The sequence below is a fragment of the Mercenaria mercenaria genome, chromosome 14 (genome assembly GCF_021730395.1).
Source record: "Mercenaria mercenaria strain notata chromosome 14, MADL_Memer_1, whole genome shotgun sequence".
Taxonomy (NCBI): Eukaryota; Metazoa; Mollusca; class Bivalvia; order Venerida; family Veneridae; genus Mercenaria; species Mercenaria mercenaria.
In genome coordinates, this window is record NC_069374.1 from 2,547,742 (window position 1) to 2,570,555 (window position 22,814).

The 22,814-nt window shown below is 35.0% G+C and overlaps 1 protein-coding gene across 9 annotated transcripts; it reads right to left on the reverse strand.

The window, feature by feature from the left end:
- Positions 1 to 2,930: 2,930 nt before the first annotated feature.
- On the reverse strand, positions 2,931 to 21,687 carry LOC123526150 (E3 ubiquitin-protein ligase Midline-1-like). Of its 9 annotated transcripts, none has more exons than XM_045305170.2 (10): positions 21,639 to 21,687; positions 20,379 to 20,469; positions 9,247 to 10,092; positions 7,975 to 8,070; positions 6,884 to 7,114; positions 6,606 to 6,628; positions 5,696 to 5,826; positions 4,899 to 5,050; positions 4,537 to 4,747; positions 2,931 to 4,362 (listed from the first exon to the last, which is right to left on the reverse strand). In XM_045305170.2, exons 2-10 carry the CDS (start codon positions 20,463 to 20,465, stop codon positions 4,067 to 4,069), a joined length of 2,073 nt encoding a protein of 690 aa, XP_045161105.1. In that variant the 5' UTR covers positions 20,466 to 20,469; positions 21,639 to 21,687; the 3' UTR covers positions 2,931 to 4,066. The 9 variants fall into 9 exon arrangements, with proteins under 9 accessions (XP_045161105.1, XP_045161104.1, XP_045161106.1 ...); XM_045305169.2 differs by lacking the exon at positions 21,639 to 21,687 and adding an exon at positions 21,279 to 21,601; XM_045305171.2 differs by lacking the exon at positions 21,639 to 21,687 and adding an exon at positions 21,451 to 21,592.
- Between the last annotated feature and the right edge of the window lie 1,127 nt (positions 21,688 to 22,814).

Below are 22,814 nucleotides of genomic sequence, written 5' to 3' on the forward strand. Positions count from 1 at the left end.
CCTATTACAGAGGAAGAGGTTCAAAATCAAATAAATTCATTGAAATTACGAAAAAGTCCCGGAATAGACGAAATCCTGAATGAACATGTCGTACGCGGAGGACCTGATCTTTGTAAAGCAATAACCGTGCTTTTTAATTGCGTGTTAACTTGCGAAACAATACCAGACCAATGGAAAACAAGTATCATCATTCCATTGTATAAGGGTAAGGGTAAAAACAAAGAGGATGCGAACAGTTACAGGCCTATATCACTGCTAACATGTTTTAACAAACTATTTGAAAAGGTTGTCCTACGACGACTGAACGCATTCCTAAGAATAAAATCCCCTTCTTTTCCTTGTCCACAGCAGCAAGGCTTCCAAAAGGACCTTAGTTGCATTATGACATCTTTTAACTTGCAGGAGACAATATTATATCAAATAGAACGCCATTCTGATGTTTACACAGCCTTCCTAGATATTCAAGGGGCATTTGATGTAGTATGGCACACGGGGTTGTTTTTCAAACTAGGAGAGATAGGTGTTACAGGAAAAACCCTGCGCCTGTTAATTAATTCCTATGAAGACCTTAACTGTGTAATTAAACTTCAAGGAATGACGTCACTTCCAGTGCCCGTTGAATGCGGGGTACGTCAGGGAGGGGTCTTGTCAACGCTTTTATATTTGGTCTACGTGGACGAGTTACTTAATCTCCTCCATAATAGTCCAGCAGGTGCATGCGTTCTATCAACTAGATCCGGGAACCCATCTTTTGCAGACGACATTTCGCTTATTGCTGTCTCCCCTTCCAGTTTGCAAACGCTTGTGGACATGACTTACCAATATGCTAAGAAATGGTATTTCAGCATAAGTACCTCCAAATCATGTACAATGACATATACTAAGAAACGTACTCATGCGCCCATTTGCATATTCTATGGTGATGTGCGTTTAAATGAGGTAAAATATACTACCCATCTAGGAATTAGACAGGATGCAAATATGAAGGTCAATATCCGAATAGAAGAACGCTGTCTAAAAGCAAAAAACTCATTTTTCGCAATGGCTAGCCTCGGGCTACATCCACATGGATTAAACCCCATAACAGCAACCAGTTTGTACAAAAAGGTTATCGTACCAATTACCATGTATGGCACTGAGTTATGGAATGGCTTGACAATAGCCGATATCGATAGAATAAACCGACTACAACATTTTATTGTCAAAAAGATTCAAGGTTTTCACGTCTCAACACGCTCGGATATGTGTGAAGCAATGCTAGGACTAAATAGACTCTCGTCCGAAGTCGAAAAAAGAAAACTTGTTTTTACACAGAATATTAACCCTTCGGTGAGACTCTGTTACTAACAGTTTATTCGTACGCAAATACATTATGCATGTGGCAGACGAGATATCGATAATAAGCGGGTTCATCCCAGATATATGCAAATTGTTAAAAAAATATCAACTACAACACATCAGTAATACCTACTTCTCCGGACAAGACATACCGACTAAACTGACATGGAAATCAAACGTTAAGGATGCTATAAGTAGATCAGAATATATACTGTGGCAGGAACGTTTAAATGAAGATCCTGAGTTTGATTATTTCAAAATACTACAGACTGACATCAAACCCGCCATAGTTTATAAAGTGTATGAAAACAATTCGCACAGACTTAAAAGAGATATAATAGCTAACATATGGACAAGACCCGTAGACTTAACAGGAGACTTAAGTGTTAACTGTGATATGCCATTCGTCGATTATTTGTCTCTTGTTATAACAGAATGTTCTATTAGTGCTGTACGACGAGAAATCTTTTTCACTGAATTAGAAACAATTTTTACAAACAATTACATTACAAGTATAAAATTGCTTAATGAAAAAATGTTTACAGTAAAATTGTTGAGAGGCATGTCTGAAAACGAGATAGAGTATTCGCATTACGGAAATATCGATTTGTTGCGACTCTCATATGATTACATTATAGACTGTTTGCTTTTAATATCAGATAATTAGAATACTGAACGAGTGTAAAAAAAGACAGTAAAAATGACAAGGAAGAGCAGTAGAACACAGAACTAGCTTCTTGATATTTATTCTCAAATGATATAGTATTATACATTAAGGCATTTCTGTTGATATGTCATCATGATTGTATATATTACCTTTGTACTTTGATATGCATGTTTGTTTAAATTAAATATGTTTGTAATATTCCTCCGAGTGGAGGAAATAAAGAATCAGAATCAGAATCAGAATATATATATACAGGAGCATTTTTGTGTTTCACATGCCATGCCTTTTTGTTTCTATTACGTGTGTTAGAGACTAATCTGGCGGGGATTACTTTTATTTACACTGTCCCATGTCTTTTGAACATGGTGGGGATAAGAGTGAGGTTGGATGCGCACCATAAACCGGTTTAAGCTCCCCTGTGGTGTTTTTGCCACTGACCGTTCCAAGGTGGTGCTCCACTGTGTTCCTTTATTTGTTCGTTTTGTCCTCGTGTGTTTGCTTTGTATGCGTGTGCGTGTGTGTTTGTAGTGTGCACGTTTGCGTGCTGTGAGTTTCGTTTTGCGGAGGCTGTTCGATATATGTCCTTGTTTTTTGTTTTTTTTTTGCTTTTTGTTATTGTTTTTTTTTTTGTTATAAAGGTGCTCAGGCAATCTGATCACCCCGGCCTTTAGCTAAATACCCGATGTTTCACGATTGGGTACTTAGGGTCCGTATTTAACAACGTTAAACAGCGTATTGTGTAAGTCTTAAACTTAGTCTCTTTCATTGGTACGTTGAAACTTTGCATGAATGAACTGTCTGCATCTTCCGAGCTCAGCAACGTATTTTTATCACCAACAAAAGTAAATGCAGACTGAATAGTTTATACGTTGAGGTGAAACGTGCCTTGTCTGCAGGAGTGGAACTAAACAAATATGCAAACTACTAATTTTCGTTAACTTTTACTATCAGCAAACAATGGCACAATAAAAGCTAAATCCTTCCCTACATTCAAGATTACAGATAACATTGGCAGTGATAAACTACAATCAAGCATTGGATATAATAGTGCAAAATAACAGCAAAATCTGTGCAAGAATATATTCATACATTATTAGCCCAAGAATAAATAATTACTAACCTCTGTATCAAATTATACAGTTCTGGTATTCAACTTTGCTTCAGAACTCGAGAAAACAGAAATACACGACTCAAAACATTAGTTCCAAATGTAAAGATACATAACGTTAATGCAGTGGTTCCTTAATGAATTTCGGCAAACTACGTAACTGCCTGTGATTCCGGCATTCTCCGGCTTTTTACAGAAAATCATGTGCGCGTTCAGCTACATTTTCCTCCGAAGAATGCCGAATGCATCAGGAGACTACATAATCATACGGAAATTGCCCAGTGGCATTACGAGGCTATTACCTTTACAATTATGTTTTTTTTAAAATACATGTATACATGAATAATAAACATGACGCAGAAACAACATTCCTTAGACAACAACCGTGAAACAAACAGAAATGCACGTGTAATGCAGATATAAAAACAGTGCACGTCAGGTTATCACAGATAAGGCACAGTTTCTGACTGATGTATATACCACAGTACAATGTAACTGTTAACATTTTCATAAAATAACGCTTTTATCACATAAACAACCCAAGCAATTCTACAGTGACTAGCGGAGTATATCAGAAAAATCTGTCAATCAAATAAATAAATAAATAACAATAAATACTGATGCTCTTTGAACTATGAGGTAAAAAGTTCTCAGAGAAAAGTAACAGTTTTAGCATCCTATAATTAATCAAATTTGCAAGTATATGCAGATCTAGTAGGTTTTTCCATCTTAATATTTCTCGGAAAATAGATACCATCTAAAGAACGGATTCTGTAGACCAGCCTTACTAAACAGACTAACAGCAAGCAATTAAAGTACCATGCATGGTTCAGTATCAACCACAGTTGGGTTCAAGTTTTTATAAAAATGAGTAACATTGTATGTCTAACGAGCGTATTGCTTTATCATTGACTATCTCCCTTATTTCTCTAAAAGTCTTGCATGGACGTCTTTTAGTAACTTGACGATGATTCCGTCTCTAAAACAATTTTATTTGACAACTGACACTCTCCACGCTGGTTATACGCAAGAATTACAAATTCGTATTCAGTGCTGGGCGCCAGTCCAAACACTCGGTGTTCCTCGCGTCCGTACATAGACACGCACTTCCATACCCGATTCTGTGATGGTTGACGATACAACAGGAAGTGAGAAATCTTTTGCTCTGTAGCGACATCTACCGGACTCGATGAAAATATCTGAATGGACGACGTAAAACGCTTGCAAAGTCTCTCTGTAATTGCCGGAGCTGAAAATTCAATTGCATTCAATGATAAAATCATTTCTTAGCTTTTACATGTATTACAAAAACAATTATTCGAAATGTCGAAAAAGTTAAAATATGAATGGTAATATGACATGATATTCCCGTGTATTTACTCAAAATATTGGTTCCGACAATTCTGACAAAACAAGTTTTTACCTGGTATAACGTTTTCACCGTCGGCTAAGGTAGTGCATTGTACGACCTCCGAACTACCAGACTTCCCAGCGGTATTACTAGCGGTAAGACAGAAATAATAGGTTGCAGATCGGCAAAGGTTTTCTAGCAGAAGCACCAAGACACCAGAGGCATTGGCTGAGATCTTCGTTGATGAACTGTCTTCTACTGAATTCTTCACAATTACTGTCTCCTGTAAAATATTTCAGAAAAAAAAATCATTTACAATACTACTGTGAACTCTTCTGAATGCTAAGCAATGGATTGCCGATGCAATAAAACAGAATTCACCTTTCCTTTCTTCTTTCAATTTTTATACCTAACATAGAGAAGAAATACGTTACCTCTAATTCAACATTCTTTTGTTCCTCTGAGCAGAAATGGACTTCATACTGATCTACCACTTCGTGGACATTTGTTGGCGGGCATAATGCAAGAATCACCGCGTTCTCACTCCGTGAGCACCGCGTCACATCGACAATAGGCGTGGAGGGTGCTGAAACGAGATAGTCGTTTTTACTTATATACTACAATTTTTATCTGCTTTGTTAGAAATTTTTCACAGACGTCATTACAGTAACTAAACAGTTTTAGGTATATTGGAAAGAAAAACAGAAACATACGGTGTACGCTGCAGAGTTCTGGAAATGTTACACATTTGAGCCGCGCCATGAGAAAACCAACATAGTGGCTTTGCGACCAGCATGGATCCAGACCAGCCTGCGCATGTGCACAGTCTGGTCAGGATCCATGCTGTTCGCTTTAGAAGCCTATTACAATTAGAGAAACTGTTAGCGAACAGCATGGATCCTGACCAGACTGTGCACATGCACAGACTGCTCTGGATCCATGCTGGTCGCATAGCCACTATGTTGGTTTTCTTATGGCACGGCTCATTTGTGTTAAGTCAAAATCACTTTTTGTACGAATGAAAGGCTTTATGTGATGATAATGTAGAAACGTTCAACTCTATACCCATGTACACATTCTTGACTTAATGCGAGTTCAAAATTGTTAATTTTGAAAGAAAATGCAAAAGCCATTTAAGTATATTTCTAAATTCTATGCAGATGGGTATGGACCAATCGGTGTCATTTTACATTTGGTCGTTCACGCTTGTGAAGTACGACACTGGACTTACGACTCAGATAGTGAATTTCATTAAGGAGCACTTTTTCTCTTCGGCAGTCAACGACCTTGTAATTAAGACTATCTGTGTCCAATGGCAACATCTTACTTGCGCTTTCACAGTCTAATGTGGCCTTCTGAATACTGAAAATTAGAAATCAGGATGTGTAAATTCATTTAAAATCAGTAAAAATTATATATCTCGTAAAAAGAATACATAAAGTGATATGAAAAAATTAGTGTCTATAATTCCAGGTATTTTCTTTCAAAGGTTGATACTGTCGATTTGTGCGATGTTTTAGTAACATACTATTACCCTACAAGGGAACATACGCAATATGTTTTACAGATCATTTGGACACAGTTACGTAGCATCTACCCGATGTTTTAATTACGGGAGGTTACTCCTGAGGCTATTTAACTTTTTGTGTAATCATGCCCCTTCCTTTGTCAAGAGCTAAATTTAAAAAAATCAAGTCAGTAGCACGACAGCGTAGTAATAAGTAGAAGCCGTGTCTTCAGACAATTATTACTTACGAAGGTCATAAGGTAAGTAGAAGGTCATAAGGTAAGTAGTGTTAATAAGTGAATGTCGCTTCCGCGTCCATTGTATCAGATACATATTATGCACGCTAGGCACGTCTGTACGGTGCCCCTAAAGTGACATGTTACGCACTTTTTTTCCACTTAGGTAATGTGAGACTTTTTTTATTTCGTTTAAAACGAAATTAAACGAAAAGATTTCGTTTAAACGAAATAAAAACGAAAAGATTTCGTTTAAACGAAATAAAAAAAGTCTCACCTTACCTAAGTGGAAAAAAGTGCGTAACATGTCACTTTAGGGGCACCGTACGTCTGCCAGTCTGGCAGCGGCAGAAATTTTACCCCGGTCTTGAATGGTTAGTTGGTCAAAAATTACTTACCGTTCATTCAGAGTGCTCGCAATCTGAAAAGGAAGGAAACGTTATATAATGAATGGTTATTTCAGACATGTTAATGAATACAAAAAAAATGTAAATGAAGTTAAAAAAAAATCCACATCGCCGAATTTTAATCAAATTATGTGTATCCCCTGTTTTCAAATTATTTCTCTGAAGTTAAATTCAGAACGGCCGTAGCAGCCTTTAGAAATTGTGTCATTGTATAAGAATATTGAAAGTTATGCATTTACAGTGTCAGAGTAAAATAAGCATTCACTTACTTCTAAAAACGGCGCTTTCTCCGAGCTAATAACATCCTTAACATAACCTTGTAGACCCTGAGAGGCGCCGAGAACTTTCTCTAGTCTCTTTATACTGTCCTCAATACTGTTCGTGTGGATTCTCTCCTCATATTCCAGGTCTGCCAGAAAATAACTTCTTTTATTCTCTATTTCCGCTAGCAGCATATCACACTGTATATTGATCTCGTCCCGCCTCCGCGATAGCACGTGCTGAAAGTATACAGTACCTAAATCATTCCAGGTCTGAATCAAATATAACAGGATTATTATAATAGGACTATAATCTGCAATGTGTTCAGCTCTCGTGGAGTTTGCCAGGTGTGAATCCCACAAGGCACTTGTACCTAGTGTGATCCGGCCTGGCAAAATCTACGAGAGCCGAATGCAACGTAGCAGATCATGTACTGCTTTAGTGACCATTTTATTATACACATACAAAGTATCCATATTTCTAGTGTTATATCAACCGAAACTGTCTACCATTTTGACAGATAAAGACTGAAAACATGTTTGAAACAGTGCTCTTTTGGGCGCATTGCACGTCGAGACGCCATCATGACGTCATTTCTCATTTCAGCATTCACGTCACAACTAAGAGAAGCAGCCATGTTCTTGAATATTTTCCCGTATTGAATACAGAGTTTTGTATCCGTTAGTAAAATATACGCTGTATTTCAGACAGAAAATCCACAGGTACGAAATAAAATAAATCCATAGAAGACCTGATATCTTTATCAATGCAACTTTTACTTGTTTGTTTTAGACCTACTTTATTGTGAATTTGCTCATTCTTTTTAACCAATGTACAAATAATGCTTATTTTGACTCTGTTGTGTGATCAGCATGTAATTCGCAGAAGCAACAGTATACTGGTATACTAGTACAGAAGTTAATGTAAAGGTTCTAAAAAGTCACGGGTCAATGGGTTATTATTGTATATTTAAAAAAAAATCAATTTAAACATGTTCTTCCTAAATACTAAATATGGAAAACAACTAAAAATGTTATTAAGAAATAATTTGTCAGGCAGTCGAGATACTGTGCCACTATCTAAGTAAATGCTTGCCTACCTGGACGTCTTTGAGTCCATCCTTGAGGTCTTTCAGACTTGTAACTACCTTTGACTGGCTACTGGATAATTTTTCAGTATTATCTTCAATGGAATTCTGGAAAGGCAACAAAAGTATAAGTGCTAGTCCGGATAGAATATAAAACACCCGTAAACCATACTTCAGGCTTAAAACCATCAGTATCTGAAGGTTTTAGGGGACTTTTTAACCCTTACATTGCTAAATTTCTATAATGAACTTGTCCGTCTTTCAATTTGCACAACACCATTAACTGTTGAAAGGGGTGCTTACCAGAAATATACTAACTGAATGGCGAACAGTGCAGACCATGATCAGACTGCAACGGATGTATAGGCTGACCATGATCTACACTGGTCTCGAAGGCAGAACCAATCGTGTCCAGAATGGTAAGGGTTAAAGGTAGGGAAGTTATTGATTCATCTTCAACTTCTTTTTCAAATAACGTTTATTACCAGAAGGCATACTCTTTTAGATGGGCGTTATAAGCACAATAAGCACAGCACGGTGTATGGCTAGACAAAGAACTAAAAATACATCTTAAAAAAAACATTTTTATAGCTCTTTGGGCTAGACAAGCACAGATTTAGGCCCTAAATTCAACTGTCTATCTGTCTATAAGTACTGCAGCGCCCTGTTTTCGAGTATTACGTACAGGTGCACGTCTTCGTGAGAAATTTAAAAGAAGAAATGTGCATGAGGGTAAAAGTAATACTTATATATTCATCAAGTGTTTAAATCAAAGATGACAGTGTTTTTGAAAAGAAGAGTATTCAATTGAAAGAAATTTAGAACATCATTTTTTCACGTTAAGAACGTTTGGTCACACACTGTCTGAATTGTTCCAGTGTAGAGACCTGCACCACATCGGTCGAAAGAATGTTCCATAGAACTATAGAAGCTGGGAAGAAAGAGAACTTTTAATAGTTACAATGTGTAAGAATCTGCTTGTAAGACAAGGGGTGCATGTGTCTAAAAAAGCGGACAGGGTTATGACATAAGAGGGCATTGGCACTGCAAACAGTCCATTTACTATTTTGTAAAACATGAGTAGCCTGGTACCAGATGTTCCGTCTTCTGTCCTATGAGACAATACTACCGAAAACTGAGCTGGAATTGATGCAAAAAAATTTCAATTTCAATCTATCGTATTCAGTTTAACAAATCTCTTTTCCGTTTGATTGATATTGTCTTCCACTTAGGCCCTATGTATGTATTTAGAATATGTAAATGAATAAGTATAAACTAAAGTACCTTGAAGTCTCTATAGGCGTGTTCGATTGGTAGAACCGAGTGACTATTGTGTACCAATCTGTCATCTGAACCGGAACAAAATGGCTGCGTACATAATGTACAGTAGCAGTCTATTACGTCTCTGTATGAAGAACTAGATGAAGCACCAGCAGGTCTGCTTTTTGCAGATTTTGAAGATTCTTTATTGGATGAATGTTGTCTAGGCTCCGTGAACTCATGGTTAGTAAATGGATCTTTGTTTGGATGGTTTTGTCGCAAGCATGTTGCACAAAAATTACTGTCACATGTAGTGCAATACTTTTTCGCTCGTTTTCTCGTTGCAGCACTTTTACAATTTTGGCACTTAATTTCTGACTCAGTTTTAAAGGATTCCGTTAAAGACGATAGTGTTGTAACACTGCTATTTAATAAAGACAAGGATTTAGCTAAATTTTCATTCGTGTCAGAATGACTTGCCTGAGCACTAGTTGTTGTCTGCTTCAAAATAGTTTTCGTTGAAGACGAACTTGCGTCTTTTTTCTGTTCACTTTTATACCGTTCTATAATATTTTCTAGGGCTATAACTCTTGGTAGACTTGAAATGCCTCCACTAACATAACAATTATCCCGGCAAACCGGACAGCGTATAAAGTTGAAGTCAAACAGCTGTTCTGCGCATGGCGAACGACACAACACGTGTGAGCATGGAAGAATGATAGGATATGTGTAAAGTTCCAGACAAATGGGACACTGAAGATCGTTGTCGACATCAACATCCATTGTTACAGATGTATTCAGATTAGAACTTGATATTTTCCGATGTTTCTGTGATGGTCGAGTGTTTCCAGACGTATGTATTCTTTGATCCTGAAACAGATAACAGTACTATAATTGATTTCATATAATTTCATATTATTCAGTTGTGTACTGAAATGTAGGCCTAATTGTGAGTTTAAATTAACAAATATCTGTGTTTTGAACAAAAAGTGGGATCTATTGTAATTTAATTTTCGCAGATAGCCCACACCGTACTATATTCGAACGCGGAAGAATATGAATTATACATAACCGATTTTTTAAAATCATAATCTTCCCTTTAGAATACAAAATATATATACAAAAAACTAAGAGCGATCATACAGATATACACCAACAATATTAAAATGTGAAATAAATGTATATTTCTTACAGAATTATTTGATTATTTTCCAACGTAAACATTGTGACGTCATAACTTTCTGAATGACGTTGAGTAAAGAACATGATGATGCGCGGGTAAATAAGATAAAATTTGGCTAAAACAAAATAAAGTGGTAAGTAATTCATTAACGTTCAGTTTAGAACCAATAATGTTTATCATCTAAACTGTTAAATAAGTATTCATCGTTATATATGCGCGAGTTCTTTCGCGGAGTATTTTTGCATGCTGCAGACATTTGTCAAATCTTCCGAAATTAAAAAAACACTTTCTGTAGTTCATTATTGCAATAGAAAGACATTATGAAGTGATTCCGTACGTTTTGGGAACATGTTATCTCCAGAAATAACTTTTCAAACAATAAAATATGTAACAAAAAACACTCATGAAATCTGATAAAAAAAATAAAGAAATCTAGCTGTAGGCCTACTTTGTAACATGCACATCAAAACACCTATCTAAAAATATTGATTTACAATGTTTGGGCATCTAATTTCAATTGCTATCCGAATTAATTATTTTTAAATTATCACGTTTATCTGGAGGCATGTCCCTTTAAAGTCGCAGTTCAGCAATGAAACCTCTTCAAACATTTCTCATATACCGAGTGCTGCAAAAAGTTTACTCAAGACTTTAAGTCTATGTCAATATTATTTTTACTTTCGTCAATTATTTGTCACTTCATTAATTCGAGACGAGAACGAAAAAAATACAGCTCTATCATGGTCTTATTCCACAAAATAAATATTGACTTTCTAAACCATTTGATGTTTCACGCACAATCTGTTCAGTGTATTCAAATACACCAAATATGTCATGAAGAAAAGTAAACTGTGATTATCGACTGTAATTGTTTTCTTAATTGGTTGAACTTAAACAAATATGTCCAGAAGTATTTTCACCTTAGCGTGGAGTACGCCTTTATCATAATAATAGCTGCGCTGAAAATTTACGGAACAAACATTAGCTTCAAAATGAAAATTCTTGCAAAGTTTCTTTGAAATCGATGCATATTAGACAGTGCAAGAGAAAACTGAAAATTTAGATTTTCAGGCTTTAAACGTTGATGGATATGTGCCGCGGTGTGTTTCATAGAACCGTATCCTTAACTAGGTTTCATTTTCAATGCTAGACATGTCTTTGTCCACCAACATAACAGTTGTATTCAAACGTTGGATAGATTTTACAGACTTTCTGTGTAACATAAACTCCTTCTTGTAAAGAAATGAGCATGCATTTATTGTTAGTCAGATAAAAAAGAACAATTTTTAATTGATATTTTGCACAAATATTTCAAAATCATTGTACGTTGTTTAAGAAATATCTACATTTTTACAGCAGTATTAATTGCTGAGTGTAAAAACTTTAATGGTGTTCACCAACTAAATGGAGCAAAACTTATGGCACTGACCTCATTCCATAATAAAATCCTTAATACATATGGTGAGGACACGCAAGTTAAAGAAAAAAAATGCAAGTTAATAATCTGAAATATGTTGTTATGAAATCTGGTTATGGTATTATAGTTGTAGCTAAAGACGTGGGTACACTAATTTATTACCTTCTACAGTCACTTTAATTACTTTGTTGCATGATAAAATATATAATTTAAGTATATTTATTGATACTTAAATCCATTTCATACTTTGTTTTTATCTGATTTTAATAAATGTAATTCAAATGCAAACAATCTTCTAGACTGACAAAAATTTATATTGCATAATATATCTTTGGATTGCTTCATTTTCAAGATTTCTTTATCCATTCCCTTTTAATTTCTAATTTATATGCACCTATTTAACTCCTGTATCAGCGGTAATGTTTTACAAAATTCATTTTAATAGCATTGTTTATCCGTTATTTAATCGGAAGTTTTATAGAGACAAATCCGCAGAAGCACATTTGCGCATTAATATTGAACGATTTCACGTGCTATCACTTTGATGTGAGCCGCTCTGAGGACATTTCCACTTTAATTGTCTTTTTCAAATGTTACAATGATCAGAACAGAACATTCTCTATGAGAAACTCTGTATATCTTAAAATTAATTAAAGACATATTCACAGAAAATAGTTCCCATTAATTCAATTCCGCAGCAATCCCTTGTTCAGATCAGGTTGTGTTCGTCAATTAATCAACACATCAAAGAACAGCAACGTTTTCATTTTAATTTTGTTGCCCAGTTATCACACCTATATATAGAAATTTTCATTTGTTTCATAAAGAATGCACTTTCGTATTCCAGCAACGTTTTTAAGCAAATTTTATCACATCCAAACTTACCGTATTAATCAAGCCTGCATATTCTAATTAAAATTCACCAGAAGTGTCATGAATAAAGACATCACGTATCGTATATCAATGCCATATGCTTTTCACCGTGAACAGTCTCATTTTTATTTACTATAAATCTTTAAATAAAGAAATAGAAATTACAATCTCGCACGATTTCTATATATTTTATGCTAATCAGTTCAAGTATATTTACACTTGATCAAAATTTATCTTCAGTTCAATGGCGGGCTCCATGACTCTGTGCCGAATTTATTTATTTATTCACCGATTTATTCAAAACCCTTAAGATTAATAAAATGAACATAAAACCTTATCATGCTTATCTTAAGTGCAAGAAAAGAGTTTTACAACCACAGCGTAATAAATTCTAAACACCGGTCAGAACAGGTCCACATCAACGTACCTATACTCGAGTCAAGGTTCTGGGTTCTGTAATAAGAATAAAGTCCGACCAACTTTACTTTAAGACAGTTTCAAGCTGACAAATTTTATAAAAGTATGTTTAGTTTGCATATTCATTAAAGAAGACCATGATATCCCGATATCTCTCACCTAATTCTAATGGATACATAGGTTTCTTTGTAGAAGATCTCTACACAATGCTATATGCCAAAATTTAACATATAAGCTTTGAGGTTTTGGAGAAGAAGATTTTTTAAGTGTTTCCTAAAATATAAGTGTATGTTAACCAAGTGACCCCATTGGTTGGGTCAAGTTTGACCACACGGGCATCAATCGTACGAACTTGGCAGAAGACCACTAGACGATATTGTATACCAAATGTCTAAGCCCAAGGTCTTGAAGCTTCAGACAAGACGATTTTTAAAGCTTTTCTTATATAAGTCTATTTAAAACAACTGATCCCTGGGCGTGGCCAATTTTGATCCCAGGGGCATGATTTGGAAAAAAGATTGTGAGAGAACCGCTACACAATGCTACATACCAAATATCTAAGTTCTTGGCCTTGCAGATTTGGATTTGTTTTTAAATTTTATCTTTGGTTGTTATGGCAGCCAAAATTCTGCATGGAATGGAACTCTTTAAACAACTTTGGTAGAGCTATAAACCATGTACGTCTTGTGCATTTAATTGAAGATATGAATTCTATACAGCTGTTAGACTTTAGTGTCAATGTATATATGACAGATATAAGTATTAGAATTTTATATAGTATTTGTATGTCTCTCTGTGTCTACATAGTAAAGAGCCCACTTTAAAGTAAAATAGCTTTTGCTTGTTATATAGCATAATTTGGTAAAACTTTAAATTAAAAAGCCCCTCTCGTCCACAGGAAACGCGTATATTTACATCATTAATAACTTGTATATGGTAGATCCATTTGTTAAATAAACATCTGTTTTAAAAATTTACGTATATACTCCCTTTGTTTTTTGTCAAGCGAAGAAGATATAATAAAGGAAGAATTAGAATTGTAAAAAATATAAAGAACGCATGTAGGGTCGAATGTGTGATAGTGTTTATATACTAGTAAGCTATCGGAAGTAACCGGTTTGAAATCCGCCCAGGTCACGACAGAGACTCATCAAGTAAAGTTACTTTCAAAAGAATCAAGCTTTCTTCACAATCAAGTTACCATAAATTTATTATATTTAAAGATGTAGGCGGAAACTATATTACTACCACTGCATTTCAGTTTTAAAGCGGGAGTCGTGATTGAACATTAAAATGTTAAGTCATTGAACAGACTGTAATTCCACTGTACTTTCTACTTGAACCCATTAACGATGGCTTTTAAACCGAATGTTTAATGTGCATACGTTAATCTCCGCTGATAAGTGGTAATCCGGGCAAATCTCAAAAGTGGTTTAATGTTGATGAATGTAAATACTTAAAGACGCTTTAAATAAATGTACTTATATATACGCATGGTGCCTATACGAAGATGTGCCCAAGTTTATGCACCGTCTTTATTAGATTTCTCCACAAGTTTGTAAGGCTGTTAAACTGTTTGAAGACTTAACCTTTATCATGCTGGGCACGACTGATTCTGCATTTGCGACCAGTGTAGATCATGATCAGTCTGCACATCCGTGCAGTCTGATCAATATTTGCACAGTTCGCCATTCAGTCGGAATCTTTTTAGTAAGCACCCCTTTTAACAGTTAATGGTGATGTCCAAATTGAAAGATGGACAAGTTCACTATAGAACTTTAGCAGGGTAATGCTTAAGCATTTCTGCATATTTCAACGTCTACAAGGTATAAATTTGTATTTGTGATAAAGGAAAATAAATAAATCACCCAAACCTGTTACTATTCCCAAATACATTCATAAGCAAGTTTTATTCCAAAGATAACTGAAAAATGTACAGGCAGCAAATTCTATTTCCGCACATGCAAATTGCATTCTCTCCCGTCTCCCCAATTCAAAAATGTACAATGAAATTTTATATCTATCTAAATCAAATTTTAGTCGTTTTCCCTTTTTATTTGTAGATGTAAATTTCACTTTCACTGTCCGTAATCCGTTTTCTAAAACGTTTTATTCAAAGTTTGACAAGATTTTAAAGCTATCTCTATTCAAGACTACAGATGAGGGTATAATTTGCCTACTGTCAAGCTGTAGACATTTTAATGGAAAGCAATGGTTCTTATTTGAACAGTTATGATCAATTTGAGATTAATTATACGAAAATGTAAAAGACGTCAAGTGGTGACATCACCCCCATAACAGGTAAACTCAGGACAGTACTTTCTTCAGTTACATCTAATGATTTTCATACAAATTAAAAGATACAAAATTAGAATGAATGACAATACTTTTGTCACCAATAACCAGCTTTTAAGATTTTTTTTTATCAGCTGTCGAATTATTTTCGCTAATATTCATAACCAATGTGACAGTCACCTTAGTCTGGAAGAATTATAGTGAAAATATCAAGTAGACTAAATAATATATTCTAACATGACTCGATAAAGCTAGAATCACACTTTAAATCTCCAATGCAATTAATAAACCTCATTAGAACTGGAATAAAACCGTAATAGCTCGTATTTGGCTTGACCACAGTGATTGTCTTCCGGACTGTTACGATCTTTTAAGAACAGTTACGGGCTTATTACGGGCTTATTACGGTTTACTTGCGGATTTATTATCCGTGGCAAAATTTTGAGCATGTATCCCCCGGATGTCCTCGGTTTCTAAACGGATACCCCGGATGACTTAAAATGAGTTCTACGGATGTGTTACGGATGCTATCCAGAACTCATCAGCAAGCCCATCCGGGGCAGTGCTATTCTAGTTTAAAACTGTTATTTCTTCATAGCGTCAAACGTCCTAGCAGCGGGCTAGAAGGGTAACCCTCTATCTAGGATGTACATAATAGTCCTGATAACGTGTTAGAATTGAAATAATAGATCTCAGACAAATATTTACTCTTGAATAAAATCGTTGTTATTCGTTGAGATGCCTATTAGTATATCACTCGGGCTGCACCCTCGTGACATAACCCCTTCACATCTAACTTCAAACAATGATTTCATTCAAAGACAAATCACTGTTTGGGATATATAATATCTCAAGTAATGTATAATATGTTGTTGTTGTTGTTGTTGCTGCTGCTGCTACAGATTTCTTTTGTTAAGTTGAAACCTTTCCAAACCACTTAAGTTTGCCATTCGTGATGAAATACTCCAAGCAATGCTTTTATTCAACGACAAAAGTACTGTTTGTGATATTTTATGTCTTGACTATGATATCTAACATGCTATTACAAATAAATCGAATAAACTGGCATAGAAATTAATTATCCCTTTTTCCCTCTGAAAGTAATTATGGATTTTTATTTCTAATCATACTATCTTTAGATGTTTGTCATATCAAAAAGCGTTCACGATCTATTTTATCTATTAAAATATCTCTGCATTTAATATCTAAAGTACAAAATTGTCAAGATTAGATTATAGATTATTTTGATTACTCCAATAACACAAAGAATAGATAAAGACAGTGTTTAGTGTGACTTAAAATGATATTTTATACCAGATAAATCAATATCAGTGCGCTTTACTGCTTTTTGTTTAGGGAAATGATATACAGAAAACAAACTATAAGGTGAATATAAACTGTAAATCTTGCATTTAAAAATAATGAAAGAAAAATCTGTGCACTTCATTCAACTTCGAAGATTATTACCTACTGGCGCGCGCGCGCAGGCACACAAGAAGATTCAGAGATTCGAAAAGCCAAGTCTAAAGTTTAACATACAAAACTTTTATCTCCAGAAAGAGATGTCAACAACGTGGCAAAGATGACCGTTCTTCCCAAGCGCAACCAGGAGTAAAAAATCTGTCCAGTGGATAAAAGTGACCCAATTTAAAAATTATCACAACTCCCCAGCCGGGTGCATTTGCAACCACGGGTGTTCATCCATGAAGATTTGAAAATTTGGAATTTCTGGGCCATGTGAAAGAATAGACAAACGGGAGTAGAAGGGCACAACTATAATGCAACTATATCCAATTCTTTTTGAGGGGACAGTCACACGACACGTATTTACAAATAAGTAAACTTTAACTGCTGTTTGTAATAAATAATTCCGTTGATGACAATATCTCGTGATATCTGATACAGTAAATCAATCATATCGCTATAAAATCCATGTTCTAATTATCTTATTGTTCGTCATAAATGTGACGTGTGCCCCGTAATGTAAGATGAAGTAGGTGGAAATCATACATATTGTATCCATATAATTATTCGATTTTAATAATTTTTTCATGAAAGAGTAGTAAATACCACATTTTTCCATTTCTTTCAACTAGATCTATACCGAGTCATTGCGTATGCAGTATAATGGTTCATATGTGCCAGTCTTCATTCGTCATTTTGACTCTCGCCGATAGGCGTCTTGAAAAAATGGCACGATGAAAAGTTATTTCAAACGAATCTCCTGTATTTCGCTGTGGGCTTTCTTTTCGGACTTAGTATTCTTGTCCTTCCATCCACCCTCTAAAAGTTGTCGTGCGATACCAGGACAAGTACATCCTCACGCAGCGCGTTTTTAGTGTGTCGGACTGTGACACTTTCAAAAACTAAACGACTACGACGCTACGCCCCTTTCAGGACAAAAAAAAGAACATGAAAAACTATCAAAAGGCACGTGTGACAGAAGTATATCAAAACTGATATTCCCGTGCTTTTCAGTCTATTTTCATAAATGAATTACCTTTTCGCCACATTCTGATTTCATGTAATAAACAAGTGCCCTCCATGAAGTAAAAGGCTTATCGGGTAGACGTGCCATACTGTAAATCCAAATGTAACTTGATGCAAACTTCGTTTAAAAATCCAACTTCATTTTTTTGTATTAACAAGTGTCCTGTTATCCTTTACCGTCCATGACGTCACATAAAACTCTTAATTAAGCCATCAAAGTAACATCATAAAGGATTTATTTTCCAAGAAAACAGGAAATGATGGGCTCTAGAATCAATGTGGACGCAAGCCTCATTACCTGCTGCAATGATTTAAGATGCTAACCAAGTAAATTATGTAGTTAATAGCCGAGAGATCTTATTCTAATATTGATATTGCACGTGAAACATTAATTAACAAGACAATGGTTTTAGCGTGTTAGTGTGAACAGATGGGCAGATATCGACGGAGAAAAAGTAGGCAAAAATCTATATTCTGTAAGTTAAAGTTATTGCTGCACGTTATGAAAGGCAACAGAGAGAGAAAGAGATGCGGGGCGTAAAGGGATCAATTTTTGGACTTCGAATATATAGCTGAATTTTTTTTTATTGAGATGAAGAGTTCAAATCCCGTCGTCATGACAGCGACTTCCGGCTTCGCTTCTACGTGACAGAGGATTATAACGCGTTCTAAAGACTTCAATGAAACAATTCAAACAAAATCGATGAAATACAATATTATATCGTTTAATAAATCATGCTTTTTGACAATTTTATTCATAATATTACCAGTATCAGAAAATGAAAACGCCATTCTCCTGAGGGAGAAATCGATTTAATTAATACTTTATCAAAAGAGGAATATTTATTTTTTCTTTTAACAAAAATGTGTATATACATTTTACTTTATCTAAATATACCATCTTTATACCAACTTAGACAAAGAAATGTATTCTTTATCCATTTGATCTAAATCTGATAATTAGACAGACATCTATTCAAATTAAACGGCCTAATTACGATTCAATGTGTTCAGCATGAAATATGCAGACCTTGAGTCAGCTTTCAAGGTAAACAACAACAACAACACAAATAATAATAATGATAAACAATAATAATAATTATTATTATTTAAGTTATTTATGCTCAAATTAACTTCATTATATTTTGTCAACAATATCAGTGGAGAAATGTATGTAATAGTTTCGGTTCGAACTATACAACATGAAATGGCAGGAACAATGCAAACTTAATCAAATCGGAGTACAAACGACTAATTAGGGATCTGTTCGAAGCTAGACTATTCATGCAGGGGTTCGATTCCAGTACTTCTGCTCAACGAAAGTTAGAAAGTGTTTTGCATTACTCTAGAGCTTTGTTTAGAAAGTACCGCACCAAAAGTTGGAAAGTGTTTTGCATTACTCTAGAGCTTTGTTTAGAAAGTACCGCACCAGTGAATTATAAACAAGTTAAATTTACATCGGATTTGGTTAGCATTTGACATGAAAACAGTTACATTTAATAGTATTTATATCTCCCTTTAATATTTCTCGCTTACTGAGTGTTTGAAGTTGGTGTGTAGCTCATATGTCGTAATAAATTCTATGTACTCGGTAAAAGAAACTTAATATCTTTGAAACATAGATCTCTAAGCATTTCAATTGAGTGAGAACTTCATCTTATTAATAATAGAATGGTAAATTTATAAACAGTTGATAAGTTTTCCCACACTTTGAATATTTTAAAATCTGCTATGCAATGAAAATCAATGTTAATATTCCTACGACTGTCGCAGTCGATTTTCTCTTTCAATCTTGTTGATCAAATATTAATATGTATACAGGAATTAGAATACAGAGAGCGATATATTGAAATCTTTTATAGGTATATATTGATGAATAAACATTCTGAACGAAAATATTTCAATGCAAGACCTTTGAACTTAATAGACGAAAGCAACCTTTAGGCATCTGTGTTTGATATGAGAATAAGATAACGTTGATAATGTTTTCAAGTTTGATGGTAACGTAATTTTCCTGTCGGTGGTTTGGTTCTGTCAGATCATACACGAAGAATATTATTTCGTACATCTTAACGCAATTGTGATCAGCTTGAAAATCATAAGCAAGTTTATAGATGCAATTTATAATATATTATATATCGCACTAAGTCCGAACCTGCCCTCTTTACCCAGCGTCCCCTCAACCGGACCCTCCTAGCAACTGGCAAGAGCCTTGGAAAGAAGGGAATGTGCTTTTCAGAAGAGTAAGTTTATTTGACTTACTTCTGCATTTGTCGCCTCAGCGGAGAACTGTGTAACAGTATTTAGATACCGGAGCAAATATAATTTAATTCGAGTTATGGCCAATGATACCACCTTAATCCCTGCTGCAGACGTTGCCCCATTCGCATACTTTTTAACATGCCTCCCAAACAAGTAGATGCATCCTGCTTTTGAAGCCAGAAACACTCAGAAACCAAATAAAATATCACGAGCAATTACCTGGAAACCCATAGACCCGTGCATTCTGTCTCCGGATAGCCGCATGTCCGGCAGGTCATTCTTGCTCCAAAATGCTAGATGGCTCATTTTTCTGAAGGGAAAAGAAAACGTCATTATATTTCGAGAAACATGATAAAATCTGAGAATATTCCATAGCATGATTACGTTAGTATTTTATACATTTCGTTTTTATTTAACTAACCGGTTGTGCTTCCTGTCAACGACCTATGAAATAATTCTTTCTTTTGAATGTGTATAATTTAAACCTTGGTTGTCATAGTATATTTTTCATATAGATTTTATTCAAAGAAAACATGTATTAAATGCAGCAGCTGCTGCTGAAGATATGTTTGAACGTCGTGACGTAATTTTCCCGCTTTATCTCGCGTAAAGCTGGACCATTTTACTTTTTTTCTTATTATACAATATTAATGTTCAAGCCGTAAAGGTGTCGTAACGTATTCCCGGGAGATGCGTCCGTCGCGTGACTACCGTGAATAACGTTATTTGACAGGAGCAAAAAAGGAGACTGAAAAGAAATCTTACCTTGTGCAACAAACTTCATCCTAATTTATGGAGCGTTAATTAAAGTGTCCAATATCTGATATCTTATACAGATCTTTATATAGAAAATATTAACGAAACAATAAAATGATCATCTACATGTATCTATCCTTATTTTGTGTTAGTTCGCACTGAGACATTTTTAATCGGCTTATTTTCAACAAATATGAATACATGTAGACGACAAAAACCTATGATCATGGATTAGTTTTAATTCTTTCGGCATCTAATCCTATTTTAATACAAGTCTATAAAGATTGAGCTGACAGCATAGTTTAATACATTAGTAAAACTGTAAACATCAGAGTTATTTCTAAATAAAAAACACAAATATACCTTCTAAAGCAGAACTATTTCTGTAGACTTCAGTCTTAGCATATCCATTCATTCCTCCAAAGTGCCAATGTGGTTAATAATAAAACTAACTGACCGAAATATATATATTCTAAACATTAGCTTAATGCATATCCACTTTTAAACATGTAACAAATAGCTGTTAAAATTTTACCTTTACACAACAGTCTAATGAAACATGAAAAGTCATTATACATTCCAGTACTTGAAAATCACTCAATGATCAATTTCACTTTTTATCTCCAAACCTGTTTAGCGCCATTCAGCCCATTCAACCAATGTATCAAATCGTTTTGTACATATTTAGATTTGTTTAGAAGTTAAACTAAAACAAATGCTAACCTGTCAGATAATTCCGATGTTCATGCCCTGAGATTATAGATTATGAATACACACAATCGGCTACAACAATACCCAGGCGAAGATTGATTACTCTGATTAATCGGGTGAAAATAAAAGAAAAAAGCCTTTTCCAAAATATTGATTTAAATATACAATAATTTTGAAACGTTAAAATGGAATTTATGAATAAATGAACTACCCTTTATTTAGTACTCAAATAAATAGTGTATGAAAGAAACTGTGGTTTTTAAAAATATTTATTGATAATAAATTTTGTATTGTATTCATGCTCTTAATATAGGCATCTACCGAAAAGGCCACTGTGTTATATCAAAGAATTTGACAAATGCATTTGTATTATATTTAAAGTAAGACGCATCGAAGTTCGATAAATCATTCAAATAAATGGGGGAAAAAACCTTCACGTTAGCAAAGCAAACATTCTGAAGGGCCAGGATCTTTTATATAACATGGCGACATAAAATGTATATAGTCTGTAATCAATGTCTTATTTTGACACTCATCTCTACCAAAGTAGTGGTGGATGATAGTCGTCTAGGGGCCTGTTTCTAGTCATTCTTCGGCCGGTTGCTACTCGTCCCGGGACCTGCCCTAGTCGTCATGTGGTTTGTTTGTAATAAACCTAGCTACCTGTTTCTAATCGCCCGGCCCTGTTCCTAGTATTCCCTGGATCTTTTTAGCCGTACCGGGGCCTTTCTCTAGTCGTCCCGGGGCCTGTTTCTGGCCGTCCAAGGGACTGTTTCTAGTCGACCAGTGGCCTATTTCTATTCGTAATTGGGACTGTTTCTAGCGTTCAGAGGCCTATTTCTAGTCGTAATTGGGACTGTTTCTAGTCGTCCATGGGTCTATTTCTAGTCGTTCAGAGGCATATTTCTAGACAACTTAGGCCCAGTTAATAGACGTCCAGGGACATGTTTCACAAAAGTTCTTGAGTTTAATCCTATATAATGTACTAATTATGAACTTTTATGGTATTCGATCCACAAATAGATAAATTTCGATGCCTGGGGTCCCTATGTTGTTGTTTTTGTTGCTGTTGTTTTCTTTGGTATCATTTGAAAGAAACAGGAATAAGCAAATTAGATGACCATAATAATATGCACAAATCACTACAGTTATGTTTTTGACTGCGAAATGATAAATACTGTAATAACA

Excerpts from the sequence above, each read along its gene's own strand:
- LOC123526150 (XM_045305170.2), bottom strand. The coding sequence starts at position 20,465 with ATGAGCCATCTAGCATTTTGGAGCAAGAATGACCTGCCGGACATGCGG. Across the intron at positions 5,827-6,605 it reads GCGAGCACTCTGAATGAACG|TATTCAGAAGGCCACATTAG; the intron begins GTAAGTAATTTT and ends TCTAATTTTCAG. Across the intron at positions 5,051-5,695 it reads TGAAATTCACTATCTGAGTC|CACCCTCCACGCCTATTGTC; the intron begins GTAAGTCCAGTG and ends ATCTCGTTTCAG.